At 33.7% G+C, this 24,364-nt stretch overlaps 1 protein-coding gene and 1 long non-coding RNA gene across 2 annotated transcripts; one reads left to right on the top strand and one right to left on the bottom strand.

Moving 5' to 3' along the window:
* Positions 1-1,933: 1,933 nt before the first annotated feature.
* On the bottom strand, positions 1,934-8,564 carry LOC103829245. Its single transcript, XM_033275087.1, has 8 exons — positions 7,875-8,564; positions 6,610-7,196; positions 5,787-5,837; positions 3,766-5,355; positions 3,505-3,629; positions 2,871-3,201; positions 2,649-2,772; positions 1,934-2,539 (listed from the first exon to the last, which is right to left on the bottom strand). The coding sequence occupies exons 1-4, from the start codon at positions 8,515-8,517 to the stop codon at positions 5,047-5,049; spliced, it is 1,590 nt and encodes a 529-aa protein (XP_033130978.1). The 5' UTR covers positions 8,518-8,564; the 3' UTR covers positions 1,934-2,539; positions 2,649-2,772; positions 2,871-3,201; positions 3,505-3,629; positions 3,766-5,046.
* Positions 8,565-10,198: 1,634 nt separating this feature from the next.
* LOC103829244 lies at positions 10,199-11,366 on the top strand. The gene is made up of 2 exons (XR_004449272.1): positions 10,199-10,414; positions 10,516-11,366. It is a non-coding gene; the product is annotated as an uncharacterized LOC103829244 (long non-coding RNA).
* Positions 11,367-24,364: the final 12,998 nt, after the last annotated feature.

Genomic DNA, 24,364 nt, shown 5'->3' with positions numbered 1-24,364 from the left:
CAAAAGAAATATATGAGGAACAATACTTTATTGATCTTTCATAAATCCTATTTTTACTTTTTTGACATCAAATCATATTTTTACTTTAAAAAAAGAAAAGTTTATTTTTATAAATAAAATTTTGGTTTATATACGAACCGGGGTTTGGCCGGTTCATTAGGTCGCCGATTTCCAGATTTTTGACAGTTCAATATGGATTTTTAACCGGTTCAACTTTAGTTGGGTTTTAACACTAGTCCACCCCAGATTATTTATGGTTCATGTTCAACTCGGTCTGACTGCCGGTTTAGTCCGGGTTTAAAAACACTGTTTTTATTGTTTTGTTGGAGAAATAGGAGATGTTGAAGCGTCTGATTGAGTCTTAAATATAACTAGAGATTTTGTCCGGGCTACGCCCGGAGTTAGACAAATATAAATGTATTTAATATAATAATGCACATATATTACATCCCATTTTATAAAATATGAACCATATACTAAATTAGAAAGGACTAAAACTGACTGTTATCAATGTACTATCTAAAACTATATATAGAAAGATCAGCAAATGTGAAATGAATAAAGAATAGTTAAATCTAAGTTATGATCCAAATTTTTTTTATCTTATATATTGGATTGTCATGGAAACAAATTATTAATCATAGATAAAATTGCGATAAAAATGAACCATGTATTACACGTGTAAAATTTGAGAACATATTACATCACTATTCTAACATAGTAGATATTCAAAAATTTATATTGTTTGCTTGAAATCAGTGAGCTTGCACTATTAATTAACAATGAAATTCTAAGTTACGGTATTAGAAATCTTGTATGGTATTTAGAATCAATATGAGTTGATGCCACTTACAATGATATTTTGATAACTGCTACCCATTGTAGAACAATCTTCAAAAGGTCGCCAAAAAGCCTCAAAAGTTTACATCAACAATTTATTTAAACCTAAATCTGAAGAGTTTATAAACTTTAAAACTATTATGAATAATTAATAATTTTAAAACATATTCTATATTTTTTTTCATGAAAAGAAAATTTTCTATGATTTATTTTCATATTTATTTTTGTTCATTACCAATAATTATTAATTCAATTATCTTCTTTAGGAGTAATGTGTCTATTAAATGTTAGGGGTAATAAATAATAGTACTACTAATCATTTAAATTGAAACGTAGACATTGTGGTATTAAAGGGAGAATCTAATTAGTGGTCTAGGTTCATGCCCTTTAGTGGTACACTTAGTAAACAGTGACGTCATCCTCAACTTCCTTAACAATTCACACATGAAGATATTGATTTTTAATGTGAAGAACCGACTTGTAGTGGCTTTGAATTGTTTATGTAATTTGGTTGACAATATGTTTTTTTAAGTTAGATTAGTTGTACAAACCTGAGATGGAGTCATCAGCAACATTGGTAGCATTAGGTGAGTCAGTGCTTACGAACAGACGACTAAGGTTGCTTGTACTCGGCTCCCCGGTGTCAGTTCGAGCTCTTTCTTTAGATGTTTTTTTCACCATAAAGAGTTTTTTTTGTGATTGTAGGTTGAGATTACAGAGAATTATCGAAAGATATAGGTAATTAGCAGAGACTAAAATGAATTAACTCGACGGTTACAGACTAATTTTTAGGAAACATTAAAAGACATTAACTTATCTCTCACGCTATTGATGCTATGTTCATTAATTCATACGATTTAAAGTATCTGCAGGAAACAATGTCCGTAACATAACAACAGATGGGATCAATATATTGGGTTTAGATGGAACTTGTACTAACTATCATTAAAAGATGTTTGCTTATTGTTTGGATTCTAGATTAAGGGTAAATCGGTTATACAAAGATGATGGTGAAACACTTGTTTCATACAGACAATAAGCTGGGACCAAGTGTCGTCCGTCTTAAATAAATAGTGAGTTAGATGTACAACAATTGTGGAAACTGAGACATATTTTATAAAGAGAGTCTAAACCAAACATAGATTAACCAAAAGAGGAGTAAAACATAAACGAACTTGTTCAAAAACAAAAGAAAAACAACAATGCCTAAGCATTATTCAAAGAGGAAATACTGATGCCAGATCTATCATTATTTTAATCTATGACTTGCGTGCTTTCTTGACCATCTTAGAACACCCTAGTGCTGGAGACTTAGTTGTGTTGACACCACTTAGACCTGCTCATGTATTCGGCTCTGCCTTAGCAGGTACCGAGATGGCACCAGGAATATCATCTTCATAGACTCTCATGTTATGCAGTTTCGTCATTACCCTGTCAAAGCAGAAAAATAGACTCTACAGCAGTATCATCAGCAATGGCCATCTCCACAAGGTAGCTATAAGACAGTGAACGTGTATAAAAAGTCGAGACCTACACGTGATACCAAAATGAATGTAAACAACATGCTACGGAATTATACATGCCGAAGGACACCAACAGCTTTAGTATTGTTGCAGTGAACACATGTAAAGGCTGAGATAGTGCGTTGAAGCTTCCTGGTACAGTTGGAGCAAGAAACGTAGCATCACCCTTTGTCTATCTTGATGCCGGTGATCATGCCGGTACAGATAAGATCAATATTGGAATATCAGAATCACAGACAGAGTGTTGACAAAGAAAATTATAGTATGTTAAAGCTAGTGTACTACCTGAGCCCTTCTTCATTCTTGTCACTGAATTCATTTGAGCTCAGCTATAGTCAGAGGCTCAACCTTGGCATAGCCCCTCAGCAGTGGAGCTGCTGATGCATGCCCAGTGTCGCTAGAGACCAGCCTACATAAATGGACAGTAACCCGATAGGTTTAGTGTTTAATAAGTTATATAACGTAGTCAATGTGAAGCGTACGTTTAATAATCAAAAAAGTTCTTACTTGTAAAAATAGCTTTCCCCAGCATTAGTCTCCTTGTTGAAATAGAGTGTAAATACTTGGGAATTGAGTGTGAGTCGGCAAGACCAAGCATCTCGTGTTATTACATAACCTGAAACATTCTTCAGGTATGGGTGAAGCCGGTTTAGTTATTTCATCCAAAGAGGTAGCATCACTGAATCTAATCAACAGGGAGGAGTAGGAAAGCCAGAAGTTCTGATTTCACGGAACATTGAACATCAAAACCGGTGATGGAATACATTGAACCCTCCTTGAGATAAGTCCTGTAAGTTGCAAGCCGGTTAACATTCACAGTGGCCAGCATGAGGGTCGCCTGAAACAAATTAAGAAAGGAAGCATAATCAACAAACAATTTATAAATTAATACGAACATGAGTTAAGAACACTTTGAACATGTGTTAGTTTAAGAACAATATTAACATGATTTAAAAAACAGAATCGTCTTAATTAAAATGAAAGTTTAAGAACACTATTAACAGGAGTTTACAAACAGAAACACCTAACAAAGATCTAAATTCAAAACCTTGATAATGTTGATATTACACGCCGGAGTAGTCTAACCTATCGATGAACATGAATTCAACAACAGTATGAACATGAGTTTTTAAAGAAATACCTTTGAATCCAGTAAGAGCATATCGACGCCATCATCTCTCGACGTTTCTGGCTTCCCAGAATCTTAGAAAACTCACCGCCATGGTTGAAGAACATCGACTGACTTCTGTAGATCGAAGCAGGCGACTTGAACAGTGGAGGAAGAGCGGCCAGTTTATAGATCGGAGAGGAAACCAAAGCGTTCGCCACAATCACACTTTTTTTTCTTTGATGTTTAGTTTAGAATAGATGAGAAGATGATTCTAAACGCAAGAGCTCATACCTTTTATCGTCGAACGCAATCGCCTCGCAGTCTCAGGAACCCATATTGAATATAGATCATGGGTGATGAGAAATTAAGCTTATCAGAAACGAAATTACAGGGAAGGAGAGGAAGAGATCAATGGTAATAATTTTGGGAAGAAGGCGAAGAGATGAGATTGACCGTGGTCCGTGGATGATTTTCCTAACTGTTTTCTGTAAAGACACGAAGTGGCTGTATGTGAGTAGGCAAAATGATGTGGCAGAATAATTATATTTGATTGGATGATTTTCCAAACACACGTGGCATGCTTCTTCTTTCAGTATAATGGCATTTTAGTATAGTATAGATTTCATGATTGATAAAAAAGGATAAATTTAGTAAATGAATATCAAGTGAGATTATTCTTCCTTTAGAAAAAAAAATTAGAAATAAGGAATTATGTTGAAGTTAAAAAAAATAGTTTGCAAATTATTAATATTTTGGGTTGGTAAAATAAAAAAGAAAGTTTTTTTTTTTGAGAAAGGGCTTTAAAAAAGAAAGTTTTTGATGGTGTAAAAATCCTCTACTAAATGTCGACAGTGTTATGTTCACGTTGTAGTTACTGGTTTCGTGATTAAACCCGGTTGCATATATTTGTGAAGTACTGTTATAATATTTCTGAATGTTTTTTTGTGTGCGTGAATGTAATTTTGAAATGCATGGTTCTCTAGCTTGCTGACTCCTATATATCAAACTGCTCTAGGAACATGTTGTGTAGCTGGACAAATGAAGCTATTTCCAACAGATATGTTTAAGGACCATACCAATGTGCATCCTACTAGAGCGATGCGCTGAAAATTTTGCATACATAAGACCTTACGGCGATGCATAGCGAATGAGGCCACTCATGCTCTCAGATGACTTTACGGAGTACTTCAACTTCTTTTTATTTTTGTGAAACTAGTACTGCAACTTTTCACAAGATTAAATTCGTTCTTATAGTTGTTTAATAACGGTTTCAGATGATTAAACAACTTGTAATATATGATATTATCCCCAAAAATGTATTCAAGTTCTTTAGGTTATCAAAATCTTACTACGTTTTTATTTTTTACTAAGATTGAAGCGCGAAGATGACTTTTATCTCAGTGACCATGAGTCTATGTACCAACTACCAACTCTTATTATCTTATTAGTTTCTTATAAGGTTCACCAAAAACTTCACCACACAAAAAGCCAGTCACTCATTTGCCAATGGTGGATTTTAACAAAAAACGAACAAGCCAAATGTTCAATAACTCTATATATGAGAGCTTTAAGTTAAAAATGATTCTCACGTCTCTCATAGAGACTTCCACTGGAGGGTAGTAAGACGAGATGGAGTATTCCATTGTTAGGAGGAAGTTGCAAACGAAGAGGAGACAGCTTGCCACTTAAGGGGTTGCGAGTGCACACCACAACATCTTCCAAGCATGTTTCTTCTCGTAGCATCTGAGTCAGCTCTGCCACACTGTTTCCTCTAAATGTGAAAAAATATCCAGCAGTTGATTTATTTTCCATGTGTCTTTCATCAGCGATACTATAATAGATAGTTCGCCCATTCGGTTTTAATGGAGGAGATTCAACAGACTAGGCAAAACATAATTAAAAAAAAATAAAAATATTATTACAACAGTAATTTTACCTTTGCAAAGTTATTTTGGTAATTACACGAAAGAAAAAAAGTACTTACATTTCCATGCAGTATTTTCTTTGACGACATTCTAGACATCATCGCCACTTTGAATGGTGGAGGATTAATATGATAATCGACAGTTTGAACATCCAATTTTGATGGAGACTCATCAGACTAATCAAAAATAAAAATTTGTTATGGTCGTAATTTTAAAATGGTGTTTTGGTAATTACAAAAAGAAAAGGTTCGCACCTCTGAGTCTGATTTGTCTGAAAGAGAAGATGGAGTCTTCGAATGAAGAGAATTTGACGGCTTCGAGTGAGAAGGCGAATGCAACATTTTTTTTTAATAAAGTGTTGTGGTAGTTACAAAAGGAGATACTCACATCTGAATCTGATTTGTCTGAAACAGAGGACGAGGTCTTCGAATGCGTCGGCTTCTTATATGGTGTCGGGTGCAGCATCTTCTTCGGTGACGGAGTAAACTACATCTCCGTTTTAGAAGGAAGATTAATATCATATAGGAGGAGGGTTTGCCCATCCGATTTGGATGGAGACTCAGACTAATCAAAATAAAAATAAAAATTGTTGTGATGGTAATTTAGTTATAAAAATGTGTGTTTGGCAATCACAACAAAGTACTCACATCTGATTCTGATAGGTCTAATAGGGAAGACAGAGTCTTCGAATGTAAAGCATTAGACAGCTTTCTATGCTGTGACCGATGCAGGGTCTTCGACTTCATCTTCGCATTTAATGGATGATTAAAGTGATGATTGTTTGTTAGCTCATTCGATTTCGTTAGATACTCATCACACTAGTCAAAAGAAAAAGAAAAATTATATATAGTGAAATTTTGATTTTAAAAATGTTTCGATGATTACAGAAAAAGTACTCACATCTGAATCTGATTTGTCTGAAAGAGAAAACGGATTCCAAGATGGCTTTCTATGTGGCGGCGAAGGAAGTGTCTTCTTTGATGATGGAGTATAATCCATCTCCGCTGCTTTGGACGAAGGATTAATATGATAATCGATACCTCGCCCATCCACTTTCGATGGAGACTCATCAGACTAGTTAAAATAACAATTTGTTACGGCAATAAGTTTGATTATAAAAAAGGTGTTTTGGTAACTAAACGAAAGAAAAGATACTCACTTCTGAATTAGATATGTATGAGAAAGAAGAGGGAGTCATGGAATGTGAAACTGACAGCCGAAAATTTGATGGTTTCCTATGCGGCGCTGGAGTCACTAACTTCCTTGGCGACGGAGTAAACTCCATCTCCTCCATGAGTTGAGGATTAATCAAGATCTCAACAACATCAACCTCCCACGAGATCGACTCCAGAGTAGCGGAACGAGGATTATCATGTGTGACGGATTTTCTCCTCGGAGGAGGTCCATCGTTAGCTCGGAGGTAGTTACCATATGTAGTCTTGAGCAAGATTTTAGACCCTTCTCTCACTGGTTCCCACTCAACAGACGAATCGAGCCGACTCGGCTTTAACTGCATCACTTTCTTCCCCGTAACTCCGAGCAAGAACCGCTCATTCGAAGCGGTTAAGTATTTGCCGTAACAGCTTTTAAGACGGATAACATGATAGGAATGGCTAACCAGTTCAACGGTCCATTGAGCATTTTCTGTTGATCCGTTTTTACCTTGAGACACCGTTTCTTCGTTTTCATCCGCGGTTAGATACTTGTTGTGACTGCTACACATTCGAACAGCTTTTGCTTTCCGGAAAAACTCCACTGCTGATACTGTTTCCGTTTCGTCGAAGCTACACGTCTTCTCTTTTTGTTTCATGTTCTTGTAAACGAATGGGAAAATATGTAAGAAAACTTTATTGTGGTTTTAGACTTATTACTGTTGGATTTGCCACGTTTTAATTTCCACATCAGCACTGTATGACTTCAAGAAATTGTCTAATGAATAGTTTCTAACAAAATGTGAAGCATGACTTACAGCCCGGCGTAAGTTACAAAAAAAAAAACTACATGGCCGGCCTTTTTCTTCCTAATAATGTCACTATGCCATTAAAGTATGGACTGCAAAAGATGATTTAAGGGAATATTTAGAGAATATATGTCTAAACTCTTTTCCCGCAAGAATGACCAAGAAAGGAAATTCATGAGTGTGGGACTCTCCTATAGTCCTATTTGCTTCCTTCTTCTTCCATAGACCCATATACTCTAAGAGTCTAAACAATTTTCTAAACCGAAAATTGATTCCAACCTATACCTGCTAGAGCTTGATTAATAGAGAGTTTTTAGCGGAATATAAAAAACCATCTCTTAACTTTTAACTAAAAAACTAAGAACCAACTCTTAAATATTTAAAAACCCCTATTAATCATGCTCTTAGAGTCTTAGACTCTGTTTAGAACATTGCACTTAATTAAGAAAAAGAAAAAAGAGAATCAATCAAAGCACAATGTAAACTGAACTTTTGATAGTTAAAGACAATCAAACTTACAAGTTTTGGGGACCATCTCGGAGACGTTGAACGTAAACCCAAAGAAGCGAACCGACCTAAACTCTTCTTTGGCCTGCCGGAAACGGGTGACCCAGGCGCTGACCAGAAACCCAAACCGGAGAGATGTGGGGAAAGCGGAGAAGAAAGAGAGCTCTTAAATCCATCAGACACGTTTTCAAGATCAAAGCCATCAACGGTAATAACATACCAAAGCAACCAGTTCTTGGTCTTCGACATAGGAGGCTCGTCGTGAGTAACTGACTTTCTCCAAGGCGGCGCTCCCCCGTTAGCCCTCATCCATTTCTCGCACCAAGATTTCAGCTTCACCGAAGCCCCGTATCCCTCCGGTTCCCAATGCGTTTGGCAATCCATAGGGTTGTTAAACGACTGCGTTTGAGTCACTCTCTCGCCGGTCGTACCTAATAGGAACGGTTTACTGCTAGCCGTTAAGTACGTGCCGTAGCAGCTTCTTAATCTGATCAGCTTCGGTTTGCCAATGACGGTCTCCACCGTCCAAATGGCTAGCCGTGAACTTCGTGTACGGCTTTGACGGATGGTTTTTTGGTCCTCGTCCGCGAGTAAAAACATATTATGATGGCTCAGTAACTTAACGGCGTTGCCTTTGGAGAACAATTCCATTTCTTTTCGAGGTTTGAAGAAGAGAAATGAAATGGAAACAAAGAGTTGTGTTTTGGTTCTGTCAAGGAAGGAGAGGTATGAGGATGAGGACGTCTTCAAGGTTGCTTATATAGATTAATGATTTAAATGACATAAGAAGCCTGGCTGAAAGAAAACTATTGTAAATTAATATTCCGAGGTGTTATTCAGTTTGTAACTATTTAGAAACTTCTGAAGTGATACGACTAATTGCAAACTGATTAATACGTCCAAATACTAACTTGCAATAGTTTCATTGACTATTCATAATAGCTCCAAATACTACTTCTGAACTAAATAATAATGTTGGTTTTCAATCTAGATTGTTTATATTAGGACTTAGGAGAATAAAACTAAGTGACTCTTCCGTATCCACGAAATAATTAAATCATAACAATTATCTAAATTTGCTAGATGTTACTGTCTTATTTTCTTAATTACATGTGTGATTTTGGGTATTATAATTATGATTAGATTAATTATTCATTTTGGCTATATTTAATTGCATTCTTCCAACTTCCAAGTCAAACAAATATTTTTTAATTCTACATAGGTGAAAATAAATTAATTTTTGTTAATTATATTTAGTTTAATTTTCATTTTATATTTGTAATTATATGTTATAAAATTATGCGTAATTGTTTTTAAAAGTGTAAATATATATATATATATATATGATATATTTATATATATGTGAATTTTTTGGCATCATATATATATATATATATATATATATATATATATATATATATATATATATATATACATATATATATGTAAATATTTACAAAATAACTAAATAGTAATGGTTGGTTAATTGTTATTTCATTTGTTTATAATTTGTAAGTCATTTTATAATTAACTAGGGTAAGCCCGCGCTATGCGCGAGAATTTGTTCCATTATATATATATATATTTTACATTTTTTTTAGTTTAAAGGAATTTTTTCAATTTTCTTCAGTTTTTATCATTTTTCCGTTGATTGCGTTTGTTGTAGAAGACTCAATGTCAGTTTTGCTAGGGTTAAATATGATTATTGCAATTATTAATGGGGAAATTTTACTTTTACACTTTGTTGGATACCATTTTTCAACTTTACCATCAGTCTAAGGACATTTTCAGAAATACCACTTTCATTAATGACCAAAAGACAATAATACCCTTACCTTATCTTCTTCTCCACCATCAGTTTCTCTCCCTCTCCCCGTCGTTTCTCTCTCACTGTCGTCTCTCTCTCTCCGTCGAGTTTTGGTGTCTCTCTCTCACCGTCTAGTTCCGGAGTCTCTCTCTCACCGTTGATCTCTCTCTCACCGTTGACTTCCGGCGATGAAATCGATTCAAAATCTCTAAGATGTCGACTCCTATACGTGATTCACAACTTGTATGTCTCTAATTTTTATATTTGTTTGTTCTCTAATTTTTGTATTTTTTGTTTGATTGGATTTTGTGCTTTCTCTTATCGAAAAATCAAACAAGGTTCTCTTATATATCTCATTTAAAGAGATCGATCTAAGAGAAACTGATTTGATAGTGAAACGTTGAGAGTGAAAACATTGAGTATTTGAAAACTTATATCTGGTTTTGAAGTCATATTAAGATTGATCTGAATGGTTCCAGCTAAGAAAGAGATTTTCCGATAGTGAAAACTGCATATTAAGGAAGAGATAATTTCCGATAGTGAAAACTGAATATTAAGGAATTATAACCCCTTATAAATCTGGGTTTCATGAGATTGTTGATAAATACAACTCAATGATTTATAAGTGAAGAAAAAAGATGCATGAAACAAAAATCACAGGTACAAAAGTCACAGATCACAAAGCCATGGCAAACATGAAGACTAAGTTTATGGCTTTATGGGATGGGTTTTCTACTGATCGTAAGTTGAATCCTTCACCTTTCAGCTCACTCTAGTGCAGTCTAGAGCATGCTCTACTTGGATACAGTAGTTTTTAAATGAGTATAATGGTTGCTTTGTAGCGAATGTGAGTACTCGCCTGTGGATTGAGATGGTCAAGGGAATCAGATAAGGTGGAAGCAGCTACTTTGTGTATTTTTTTTGTTCGAAAAAAGTCAACGAAGATATTTAGAACATGTTGATCTAAGGGAAAGAGTTTCGATAGTAAACATTGAATTTTCAAAAAATTATAAACCTTTATAAATCTGGGTTCAAGTAATTTTAAGATTTTCGTTCCTCTGTTATCCAAAAAAAACAAATAAGGTTAATTTAGACTTGTCATTTGAATAGTTCTAGTTAGCAGAAAGATTTTCGGATAGTGAACATTGCATTTTAAAGAATTATAACCTCTTATAAATCTGGAGTTTAGGATATTGTCTATAGTACAACTCAGTGCAATACAAGGTTTTATAAATAAAGGTTGTAAACAGGAGTTGATCATATATGTCTATAAAAAACATATAAATGTGTGAATTTGAAAAATCTCGTCTTTTATCATATATTCTTTGTAAGGCTGTTGTCGAAATACATGAACATTATGATTGGATAAAGTATTTTTAGACCAGGATTGAAAGTTAACATCATCTTTTTATTTCATCTTGCAGTTAGCAATGAATTGCACATCTTTGAAATTGCCTCTGAGTATTTATGAAGCTGGAACAGAACCAGTAGACAATCCAAAAGTGATTATCCAATCGGTATCTTTGTCAATAATGTGAAGTGTTTATAAAAGATTATAAATGTAGTTTTATAGGAGTTTATAAAATTATAAATTAGAGATTTGTAGAGACTTATAAAACGTTGTTTATTCTTTGTTACATCTTGTGGTTAATACAGTGTTTGGATTCCCCGAGGAATACAAACATTTCGTGAACCCAACACCTCCTGATCTTGATAACATGGATCTTAACAGTTCAACAAGGATATAAAATGAAGAAAAGCTAATGGGAACAAAAATTTGTGAATTTACATTTTGCAACGTATGGTATAAGGCAATAACACATGAAAGAAGATAAAAACGAAGAACAAAGGATTGATGAAGAGCAAATAAGAGTTTATAAATCATTTATAAAAGTTTATAAAACAATTTGTAAAGTTTATAATCTATTTATAAAGGTTTATAAAACAGTTAATAAAGTCTATAAACCATTTATAACTGTTTATAAAAATGTTATTAAAGTGTCTAAACAATTTATAAGGGATATGGATACAATTTATAAGGATTATTGGTTTATGAATCACTTAGAAAGTCTCTTAAATCATTTGTAAGAGTCTATAAACCATCTATAAAGGCTTATAAAACAATTTATAAAGTATATAAACTGTTTATAAATGCTTATTACAAAAATTATAAAATTTTATAAATCATTTATAAGGGGTATGTATATAATTTATAAGGTTTATAGAGGTATATACAGGTTTAGAAATCAATTGGAGATCTTAAATCAATTATAAGAGTCTATAACCATTTAGAAAAGCTTATTAAACAAGTTATAAGAGTTAATAAAATAATTTTCTAGGGTTTATAAAGGTATATAAATAATTTATAAGAGTTTATAAAATATTTATAAAAACAATTTATATGAATATGTTCTAAACAACCGACTTTGTCAACTCTTTAATGTTGTTCAATTAGTCTTAGAATGTGTGTGAGTTTCTCTCTACAACATTAATCATGAAGTTATTTACTAAAAGTTAAATTTGTTCCAATTTTTTACACCTTTATAAAATATAAATCTGGATTTTAGGATATTGTCAAAATTACAACTCGACGATTTATAAGTCTTTGTAAAAATGTTTTTAAATAAGAGTTCAAGTAATTTTAGGATTTGCTTCCTTCTGTTATCCAAAAAGCAAATAAGGCTTAGTTGGACTTGTTATTTGAATAATTCTGGTTAAGATTAAGATTTTCGGATAGTGAACACAGCATTTTTATAGAATTATAATTTTTTATAAATCTGGATTTCAGGGTATTGTTAAAAGTACAACTTGACGATTTATAAGTCTTTATAAAGAAGTTTTTAAACAAGAGTTGATCGCATATGTCTATAAAAACATATAAATGTGTCAACTTGAGAAGTCTTGTGAGAAATGCTAGGCAGAATAAGTATAAGGAACTCAAAAATGATTTATAAACGTTTATAAATTGATTGATAATGGCTTACAAGTTAATTTTTCTAAAGTTCCTCAAAAATACAATCAACACAAAAAGGCATATCTGGTGAAAGAGCCACGTCCTTCAGCAAGGAATATATTGCCTCAACCCTCTCTGTAGACTGTACAGAGACCATGCTTGTGATCAGAATCAAACAAGCTCATTTCATGATTTAGTTTTATAAATACTACTACTTACCTTAACTCATGTGGATGGAGAAGAGAATGTGAGAAACACCAAGATCTCAAATGAAGGAAGTGGAATCAGCAGCTCGCCCTCCCTAAGAGCTCCATCTACAAGTATAGTCTGAGTCCTTGGAGGCGACAGCATCCTAATTAAGAGATGTCTGAAGAAGATGAGAGAGAAGAATGTATTAAGAAGCCAACTCTGCAACTTTATAAAGCGTTATAAATATGTAATTCTTTGATCGCACAAATCACGTTCTTGTTCAGAATCCCTCTTGCTTCTTCAAACAGCTCACCAACCTCGTCGATCTTCAAAATCTGAACGCAAGCCAATCACATATTATTCCTACGCATCAGCACTAGCTCACTTCCAAAAAAAAGATTCAAAAATAATATGCTTTCGTAACTTAACAAACTCATGCTCCATCTCCACTGCTTCTTTAGATATTATACACAAAACAAGACATAAAAAAATGAATCTCATAAAGTACCAAACATAACGTTACATTACCAAAATACCAATCTTCCACCTCATATATTGCACATACTAAACCCTGCTAGTCAAACTACAAATATTAGCATTGTATTACCTCAAGAAAGTAAGGTACTTGATATGCATATCACTACACATATTCTCCACAGCATCTTTTAAATCCAAAAGCTCACAGCACACCATTGTAATTCCCTACAACATTACCAGATCAACAAAGAGAAGAAGTAATCATGGAATAATATTACTCTTAGGTTAGTAATTAAATATATGTTAAGCTCTATGTCTTTTGATTGCTAACAAATCAACAGTAAGACTCGAAAGGACCCAATTTATAAGGTCTTATAAATTTGAGATTTGAAAACTTCATGAGAAAAATTTCGTCTTCCTTTCGAGAAACATATAGATTTTGATAAATTAAGCTACAATTACAGAAAGAGACAAAAATCACCATATATTATCCTCTTACCTTTGTTAGCGTTTCTTAGGCGTAGGGAAAGAGATCGTCTCGTTCGTCTGAGCTTGTAGAGTCTGTCACCTTCGTCGGAGAACTCGTCATCGTTAGATCTCGCCGGAAAACTCGTCATCAGATCTCGTCGGAAACTCTTCAGTGTTCGTAAATCTCGCCGAGAACTCGTCTTGTTCGTTTGAGCTCATCAGCGTCATCGGATCTCGCCGTACAACTAGTCAGAAATTTTGCCGGAGAACTCCTCAGCGCCGGAGAACTCGTCAACATCATCTGATTCGTCGGATTTGATTACTGGTATCGTTCATTTTGGATCTGAGATTTGAAGAAATCTTGGAGAAGAAAAGAATAGTTTTAGGTTTAATTAGTTAGGGGTATAATGGTATTTTGCCTATTAAATTTTTAATGGTAAAATTGGTTAGTGTAAAGTTGAAAAGTGGTATTAGAAAAGTGGTATTAGTGGCAATTCCCCATTATTAATGAATTTGTGATCTATTTTTATTATGTCGGTATAGATATTTAATATGTTTGTTTTAGTATAAGTTATCTAATCTCATTTAGGTTATTTTATTATTTTATCAGATTGTTTTACATAAATTTTTTGGTGGACTATGAAAATATATATCTTTTATTTTCATATCAGTATTAAAATTATGGTTGAGCTTTTTATTTTAGTATTTTTTTTAAAAATACATTTAATTAACTACAACAACTTTACATTTTCTGTGCACAATACTTACGGAAATATACTTTTTTCCATTAAAAATCATTTCAATGTAATTTTTAAAAAATGCTTAATTTATTCTGAATTACTTGCAACATCAATTTTAACTATTTTTATAACAACTTTCACTTTTATTTTATTATTGTTTTTGTAAATTATATATGATCTTGATTAATTTTTTTTTAAACAATATTGATTAATCTTTAGAAACTAATTTTTAACATTGACCTCATAAAACATATTTTCTTTAAACATAATGATAAATATCTTATATTTAAAAACATATTCATGTATTAGTAAATAATAGTAAGAACATATTCATGTTTTTACTTGGTTTTGGTTTTCTTATTCATTAGATAAACAACTGTAATTACAATTTATTGAGTGTGAAGCGAGTTAAGTTACTGATGGAGATGGAATTATTCCAATCTTACTCACATAAGAAAATAGCATGTCTTCACCTATAGTACAATCGTTGCAGACTCTAAACTTTGACTCACGCAGAAACAACTTTCATGTAGCCACTGAATTATGAAAAAGATCATTGCGCAAATCTGAGCAACAAAAGCTTTAGCTCGGACTGCTCCTAGAAAGTTAGGAGTGTGTTCACCTGATAATCCACAATTGTAGATGTACTACGGCTATTGTTGTCTACACGTTATTCCTAATACCATGTTAAAGCTTTTTCTATTTTTCAATCCTACTTTTAGGCACAACAATCTCTAGCTGAGCCACCTTTATTTCTTTTGCCACCACCAGCTTGGCATCTGCCTTAACCACTTCTCATAAAACCTTCATGTTGGTTTTGGTTGCCACTAAGTATGATATAATTAAATGATAAAAACCGCCACTACATTGATACGAAAGTGAGCTGCATCACTTGTCAGAAATAATCAGTGGCTTGTTTAAGTCTTTTTAAGTACAAATCAACTCTCAGACTCAACTATTCTCTTGTAAATGAGAAAAAAAAGATAGACATATAGCAAGACTTACCCAATGGAAACAGCTAGGGAGATCAGAGATGGAGGAACTTGATGCATCGATACAAATGATGAACCACAATCATTACCTCATATGGGTTCTGAAATTATTAAAAGCTTCAACTACTATCTCATTCTCCATACTTTTCGGGATGGACCAGCATCCTCTAACAAAGCTTACAAACTCAATATACGCTTTTCTTGCTTATGAATATCCAAGAACCATTAAAGGTAGAGAGACATTCACTTCAAAGAAAAAATAAAACACATTACATTTTCCTATATTCTCGGCTGAGTAATCCATGTATGCCCAGAACTGAGGTGTGGTGAGCACGATTCAATAATCAGATATTTGTAATCGATTAATTTTTCGTTTAACAGTTGTTTTCGTTTAATTGTATATTATCTGCCAATTGTTATTTTTTGGTTTTATCTATTTTGTTGTATCATACCTTTATGTTGGAACTGTTTATGTGATGAGATTCACTTCTAGTTCAATATGGTTGATTAAATTTGCTAATACGATTCTTGTAATAGTTTGAATGGTATATGTTCAGTTTTTGTTTTTCACTGGTGTCGATCTTTTAGTATTCTTATTTTATTTTATATTATTCTAATGTGATCCAAGTCGAATTCTTTTAAACTAAGTCTCTCGTTCGAGTTGTTAAATATTTATGCTCAATGAGTAGTGCTTGAGTTTTGTTTCACATTTGTAACTTCTTAAAATTTTCATATTTATTTGGTACAACAACTATAGATCTTTTTTTATTGTATGGAAACAAACTGTTTCATTGTTTTGTAGTAATAGTGTCTGCCACGTTTATTTTCAAATCATATATTTATTTCTCTATCGTTATTATTTAGAAATATAAATATTATATTTGGCCATCAAATAAACCATGTTATCTGAATAACTAAATAATTTTTAATATAAGTGTTATTGATTAATTTGCAGAATATGAATTTATATTTAATCTCTTCTATAAGTTTTTTCTTATAGTAACTATTTACTATATTTTATTATTGAATTTAATAAGTTTTTTAAAAAAAAATTCAATTTTAATTTTGTTTATTAATAATTACCGCTTTGTATATTTTAAATTGTATTTTTCTCTATGTGGTTACTTTTTAAGTTAACTTTAGCTGTTTCACCGTTTTTCCTTAATTTTCCTTTTGTTCTTTTTTTTTTGTGCACCAAATTTTCCTTTTGTTCTAATTGTATTTTTTCTATCGAGTTCTTTGGCGGTGTAACACTGATGCTTAACTGTAAAATATGATTGCGTATTATGATTTCCAAAAGAAAGATACATAAAGTATTATTACAAAGAGGAAGGTGAATGTGAGTTCTTGATCACATTATTGAATAATTTGAATACATCAGGTTGCAGTCATTAAATATGCTAATGGAGTATTTGCTGCAGAAGGAAAGGGAATGCTGCCACAGTAAGAGGTGAAAGACTTCAAATTCTCCTTGCTGATATGAGCCTCGTTGATCATTTCCATCGTCATAAGGTCACCTTCTCAATATCCAAGTTGTGAGATGTGATTTCACCAAGAATCGTAATCCAAGTATTCTTAGCCATCTCATGTAACATGGATGATTCATCATCAACATAGCTAGCAGTGATGAGATGCTTCTTCAGCTGAGTAAACCAAAGTGGAAGCAGGGTTACTTGGAATAAAAAAACAACAGATAGAATGCGTTATACAGTCAAAGTCCAGTGTTTTGAGAATGGTACTTATAAAAAGAGCACAAATTTTGAAATAGGAGCGATCCTGCTACTCTACTTTCTTAATTATATACCCAAAATGTAAGCATCATTTTGAAACACAGTGTCTATTAAACACTTACCGAATACTCCATATATGAAAGTGTGCCCACCAGGTGCTTGACCTCTGGAGAGAACAACACCGATTTTTGGTTTATGTGGCGAAGAAGCTGCCTATAGTCGCTCGTTCACATACCCTGTTAAGTAGTAGTCATCACCTTAATGAGGATAAACTAAAAATATTAAACCATAACTATGCATAAATGATCATCGTAAACATCATAACCGTAGAGAAAGCTTTATCCTTTAAGGGAAAGGAGCAGTATCTCTCCATCTTTTCATGTGCAGCCAGTTGTTAGAGAGACCACTATCATTACCAATCGACATAACTTACTTCTCTTCTTCACCAACTACCTTTCTATCTGATTCTCATGAAGGTTTACTTTATGATCTCTCAAAAGTTTCACCGCTAATCTCGTCATCGGTCTCCGCCTCTCTATGGTTGCTTTTGTTAGTCCGCCGGAATCCCTGTTGCCGTTAGTATTCCTCTGTTTCTCCGTTAGGCTAATTCAGAGCTACGACGTCAGTAACACGGCGACAGTGGCGGTAAAGCTCTGGAAATTACTCGTTTCTTGCTTTCCATAATCTGAGCAGCCGCACCTCCACCATGGAAGAACAACAGCCAGCCTTAAAATCAAAGAGCAAAGCAGATGAGGCATACATTATACTGAAAATAAAATCTTACATTAATAAATCTAACAAATTTAAACTCAAGGCAGTGAAGTTGTGTAAAGATGTGAACCGATTAATTAAATATCTAGACCATAATCAGCAAGAACTAAAAATTTGATCGGCGTGTTTTAATATGGATTCAAGATGGCGGGTACGTGTACAGCTTCAATCGGAAAAACCAAAACCAATGGCGGATGTAAAACATAACCTGAGAGTCGAGCAAGAGCATGACGACGCCCATGAGTTCTCCACCACGGCGGACGTTTCTGGCCTCTCAGAAGCGGAGCAAGCGCACTTCGACGATGGAGGAGGAACGACCGGACTGGAGATCGGAGAGTAGAACCAAAACGTTAGCCATAGCACTGTATTTTTTCTGATGAGTTTAGAAAGAAAGTGATGTAGTATCTGTGAAGAACGAAAGATACCTTCTTATAGTCATCTCAAACGCCTTGCACATCAAAAATATCGCATTGAATCCAGATCGTGTGTGATAGATTAGTGGGAGGGGGGGATTAAAGATGATTGATTGATCGGTTATTGAGTTTTTGTGCGATGAAGGAGACGGAAGGTCAGCTCCGCAATGGGAGAAGCCATTCAATCTGGAGACGCTATGAAGCACTCCCGTGAACCTAATCTAAAATGTTGCGTATGGTACGATCTTGTCTTGCATCACGTATGGGCTGCATGGTAAGGCCCAACAAAAAAACGCATCCTATAAAACACAGATTAAATAACGCGCTGCGTTTAAGTGCTTGGACACGTGTCGCTTTGTAGTAAACCTATTTAGTGACATGGCTTAAGGAGAAGAGAATCCCCTTCTACTTTATGTAATAAAGATTGGAAATTAGGAAATAAAATTGTTAAAAATACTTTTATTATATTAATAAAAATGTGACTACAAAGTCTGATATCCTTGGTTATAAATTCTGATTATTAGAAAAAAACCACTCGATGTTTTAAAATAAATTATATATCCATCAACAATATTTAATTTAATTTAATTCTATCTAAATTTCTATATATTTCAAAAGTGGAACTATTTTTTCTATAAAATCAATCATTATTTATATAATAAATATTTATATAATTGGTATTTTAAAAATTTTACAGCTTGAATATACATATATTTAAACAGTATAAAAAGATAAGATATTCTTTATTTTCCAATATCTTCTTTTTTTTTTATTTCATAACAATGAATATATGAGTAACCCAAACTTCATAATTGGATTAAAATGCCATATATTTTAAATATGAAAACAGAATACTTTTAATGTTCATGTTAATAATTGTGTTAAGAGAATGTTCATATATGATATATATTAGTTTAAGAAATAAAATAAAATAAAACGTTAGGCAGTGACTTAGTGTTTAAACGTTTTGTATAGGTCTAGAAATTGAATGGATTATTCGAGATCTAGATGGACGAGAAGTAAACTAATTATTTGTTTATTTATTATATATTGTTAATTTTTTTTAATTTTTTGGTTTAATTATAAAATTATTTTTAATGAATTATAAAAATTAAATTAAATATGAAAATTAAAAAAAAAATTATGCAAATTTTTGGACTTACACTAATATTATTATTTGATTTTACCAATTTACACCCGTTTAAATTGAATTAGACTAATTTGGACAAATTTTAACTGATATATGACGGCTTAAATCGATTTGAACTGCTTAAATCGGATCGTAAAAAGATCGTTAATTTTGCTATATATGACTGATTTCTTGCTTAGGTGTATGATCGATTTGTAAATATCGAAGAAAACAACGGAAAATGACCGTTTGAAAAGAAAAAAACAAAAACAAAAAGAACAATGGAAAATGAAGAACATGAGGAGTACATGTAACTGCACGTGGCCTATGACTTGGATAAAGTACTTTTAATGTTCACGTTAATAATTTTGTGAAAATGGCCGTTTGAAAAAGAACAATGGAAAATGAAGATCATGAGGAGGTACATGTAACTGATCATGGCCTATGACTTGGATTAGCGACAACCGAGAAGTATAAATATCAACGTTTGACTTTTGTTTTTAATATTACCTTTGTGGTCGACGTAAAGCTTTCAAAAGAAATAGTCACCAAATATTGTTTCACTTAAAACTCATGAAACTCCAACCATCATCAGGGCGATGCATCATGCATGTATATTGATTAATTACAAAACTACAGTATAAGACATCTCGAAGTTTCTTAATTAGGTGATGCATCATGCTGGAAAAAGATCATGTAAGCTTTTACAATATGATCTTACTAAAATGTCTATATATTCAAGCGGCAAGTTGATATAGAATGTTCAAGGTCAACTTTTACAATGCCCATAACGATCCAAACTATATTCAACAAAGCGTTAAAAGCATGTCTAAAGAATATAACCAGATGGTTGCTGTTTTTTTTTTGTGTAATCAAGCAAACTTGAATATGAAGATTCCAACACCTTTGTTTTCTTACATGCAGTTACAACAGCTTCTGTATAATATGCCCTTACTTGATGTAACTCTTCTCCTGCCACATAACATCAACTTAGCATAAACTAAGTAAATAAGATGCATCTATCTTTCCACCGATAATCAACAGTTGTGCGCATATAAAGTGACTTAAAAGAATACCAGCAAACGCCACAAGAAAGGAGCACCATCTCTCTGCTATATATATCCTCCTCTCCAGTACTTTAATCGCTGCAAATTCAGTGTTCAAAACGCAGAGTTAGCTGCGTACATGAAAAACCAAGCTAAAGAATAGTGTATTTGGGAGCTTACCAGTGGAAGATTGGCCGGTGAGTAATAGTAATGTGTACCAGATTTCATTAAAAACATCTAACTGTAGATCTGATGCCTCAATCACCTATTCTGAGCCCAAGAAAAAGGCCAAATCATTGTTTTGTTCAATATGTAATGATTTGATAAATGATATATATCTTATCAATCCAAGATCATGTGTTACCTTATGGTCAGCTGCGTCAAAGTTAATTTGGACCGAGCAGTTCTAGAGCTCTTTTGTAGTTTCCATATTCATAAACAGCTTCAGCAGGCTGACGTAAACTAAGAAAGCCGATCTTATGATATATAAAAAACTCAAATAGTCCCAATAGTTATCACTCATGGGTAACAAGAACGAACTAAATCGCCTTCTGCATCAACTTTTGTCTCTTCTTGCTCATTTTATGATTATTACATGTTTGTCATAATTAGATGCGTCAAATGATAAATCAAGAAACAAAACTTTCATTTGAACAAAATGTCAGAAAAGAGAGTGGCACTGACCGGGAAATGTTGCCAACTTTAATCAACGCCCAAATTGTTGTAATGTCAAAAAGCCACTCTTGGTACCACATTGCCTGAACATTGAAATCGCGCAAACTTCAGAAGAAGTCCAAATGATTGTATAAAAATGCAAGGTAAAGATAGATACTACTTACTTGATTATCATATATTTCTTGTACTTTACTTATGAGAGAACCTCCTACTAAGTAACAGACATGACATGCCACCAGTTATGTGAATACCTAGTTGAAACGTTGGAAATGTTTGGGTGTTTTTAATAGGTTTCTTGAGATGATCAGAAGATGTAATTCTGATTTGTCTAAAAATGAATTTGCACCTTAAGGAAAAGCAACAATCCCATGAAGCTGACCATCCTTCCATGAATTTTACTGCATTGTTGAACCGACATTCAGTTTGAAGAACATGACACAACATCCCAAAACACACAAATGAAAAGCTTGCATACCACGTAACAACAAAAAGATAAGGATAATAAACGTTTGAAACTCACGCATTGATGAGCCCAAGAGTTGTTTTGTTGATCTCATTCCCTTTCCTAGCAACTTTCTCAGGTTCCGTTAGATGACCAAGCTCCAATAAGGGGAATGCAAACGTACCATAAACATAGTCTTGTTCTTGATTCTCCGGTAGAATCTACTAAGTTATAACCAAGTGAAGTAAACTAAAGATAATGGTTGAATCATGAAGTACCTGTCATTTTGATCAACATTTGAAGTACCTTCTCGAAAAGAGGCAAAGGGAAATCAGGTCGACCCATGTATAGAGACACAAAATCTCTACTCTCTTACAGGATAGAAAATCTTTGGGAAACTTTTCATAGTGAATGAGACCATTCATGCTCTCAGATTACACTTGTTTTCACAAGATTAAAGTCATTTTCATAGTGGTTTAGTGAACAATTTTAGATGATTAAACAACTTGTACTATGTCCCCAAAATGTAATTAATTTTTTTCAATTATCAAAACTATTGCTATGTTTTTATCTCGTACTAAGATTGATTAATACTCAAGAGCGACGCCGACTTATATCTCCGTGACCATGAGTTCTGTACTAACTACCAATTATTATTATCTTTTTAACTTCTTATAAGGCTCATATCACATGCTTCACCAAAAACTTCACCACACAAAAGGCCAGTCACTCATTTGACAATGATGAATTTAACAAACAAACAAACAAGTCAAAGATTCAGTAACTCCATATGAGAGCTTAAAGTAAAAATTGATTTACTCACGTCTCTCTAGAAGCTACCACTGGAGGGTACTAGAACGACATGCAGTGTTTCGTTGTTAGGAGGAAGTTGCAAACGAAGGGGAAGCAACTTGCCATTTAAGGGACTGCGAGTGCACACCACAACATCTTCCAAGCATGTTTCTTCTCGTAGCATTTGAGTAAGCTCTACCACGGTGGTTCCTTTAAACGAGAAAATATATCCACCAGTTGATTTGTCTTCCACGTGTCTTTCATCAGCTATACGATAATAGATTGTTCGTCCATCCGGTTGCAGTGGAGATTCAACATACTAGTCAAAATAAAATAAAATTTTATTACGGCAATAATTTTAGTTTTACCAAGACGTTTTGTTAATTATACAAAAAAAAAAATTACTCACATCTGTGTCTGATATGTCTGAAAGAGAATACCGAGTGCTAGTATATGAAACTGGCAATGAAAAATTCCTATGTGGCGGCGGATGCAGCTTCTTCTTCGACAACACAGGAGGCTTCTTATTGAGACTCATCACACTTCCATTGAGACTCATCACACTAGTCAAAATAAAAAAAAATTAGCAGTAAATTTAACTTAGAAATTATGTTTTGGTACGTAAAAAAAACTCACATCTGAATCTGATATGTCTAAAAGAAAAGATGGACTCTTCAGATAAGGATTCAATGGAGCTTTATGGTAAGATTACATTTGGTCTCCATCTCTTTCTTAGACTAAAATAGTTTCTGTTAATTGTTTTATGGCTGTGATTGCTTAGGATAGTTTCTGTTTAGGACTGTTAGCGATGATTGTTTATTTTTTAGGATTTTTTTTGATGTATTGTTTCTGTTACTGATGTTGGTTATCGATTTAGGTTTAGTATTGACCCATGTGTCAACTCTTTCATTCGGGCAACTTGGCAAGCATACTACATGGGACCTTGGAAGAGTTGGAGGACGGTTCCTGATGAAAGGAGGGAATCATGGTGGCAAACGTTTGTGGTAAGTGACTAGTATACATTGTATATGCTGTTAACATGTTTTAAAATCGCTAACTGTTTTTCTTTCTTTTGTAGAAAAATTCTATTGGGACCCTGAGTTTAATGACTTAGTCTACGGTCTTTGGAAGAAAGAAACGTGGACAACCATTGGTGAAAGGATAAGCAAGAAGAAGAGGCAACATAAGAAGCCAAAGTGCATCAATGAAGCTGACTGGACTCTCCTGTTAGAGTATTGGGCGACCGAGGCAGCTAAAAAGAAGAGCAAGAAGGCTGCAAAATCTCGCAAGTCTGATCCTGTGGGTAAAGGCTGCCACAAGCATAATGCAGGACCTCGGTCTTTTGCAAGGATTGAGTATAACATGGTATCTTTCCATGTCTGTACTCTTAATACTGTTCTTTTTTTTTTCTAATCTACTGTAATTATTTTCCTTTTTTGCAGATGGTGGCTTCTGGTACTAATGAGAGGCCATCATTCACCGACCTAGTTAGGGCGACACACACCAGACCAGATGGAACTTTTGTGGACTACCGTGCTGAAGAGTTGGTTACTCAAGCCGAGATGGAAGCCACACAACTCTCTAACACTGACGGATCACCCGGGAGTCCAAGTGCATCATCTACTCCTTCTCGCCTCAAGATAAACAAAGCTTATCTAAAGGTATCTTTCATACAATAGGTTTCAGTTGTTTTATGTTCTGATTTGTATGTGGATTTGGATGACTTAGAGCTGCTTAAGAATGTGGTTGGTTATTTGCGGGTAGAATTAGATATGACTTAGAGCTGTGCATGTTCTGTTTATTTACAGTGAAGAAAGCTTTTATTAAAATTGTTTTCGATTATTTACAAAATGCTAAGGGTAAGAGGGGGCATG

The sequence above is a fragment of the Brassica rapa genome, chromosome A07, assembly GCF_000309985.2.
Source record: "Brassica rapa cultivar Chiifu-401-42 chromosome A07, CAAS_Brap_v3.01, whole genome shotgun sequence".
Taxonomy (NCBI): domain Eukaryota; kingdom Viridiplantae; phylum Streptophyta; class Magnoliopsida; order Brassicales; family Brassicaceae; genus Brassica; species Brassica rapa.
The sequence above is the reverse complement of the archived record's forward strand: the minus strand, read 5'-3'. Positions and strand labels throughout refer to the sequence as shown.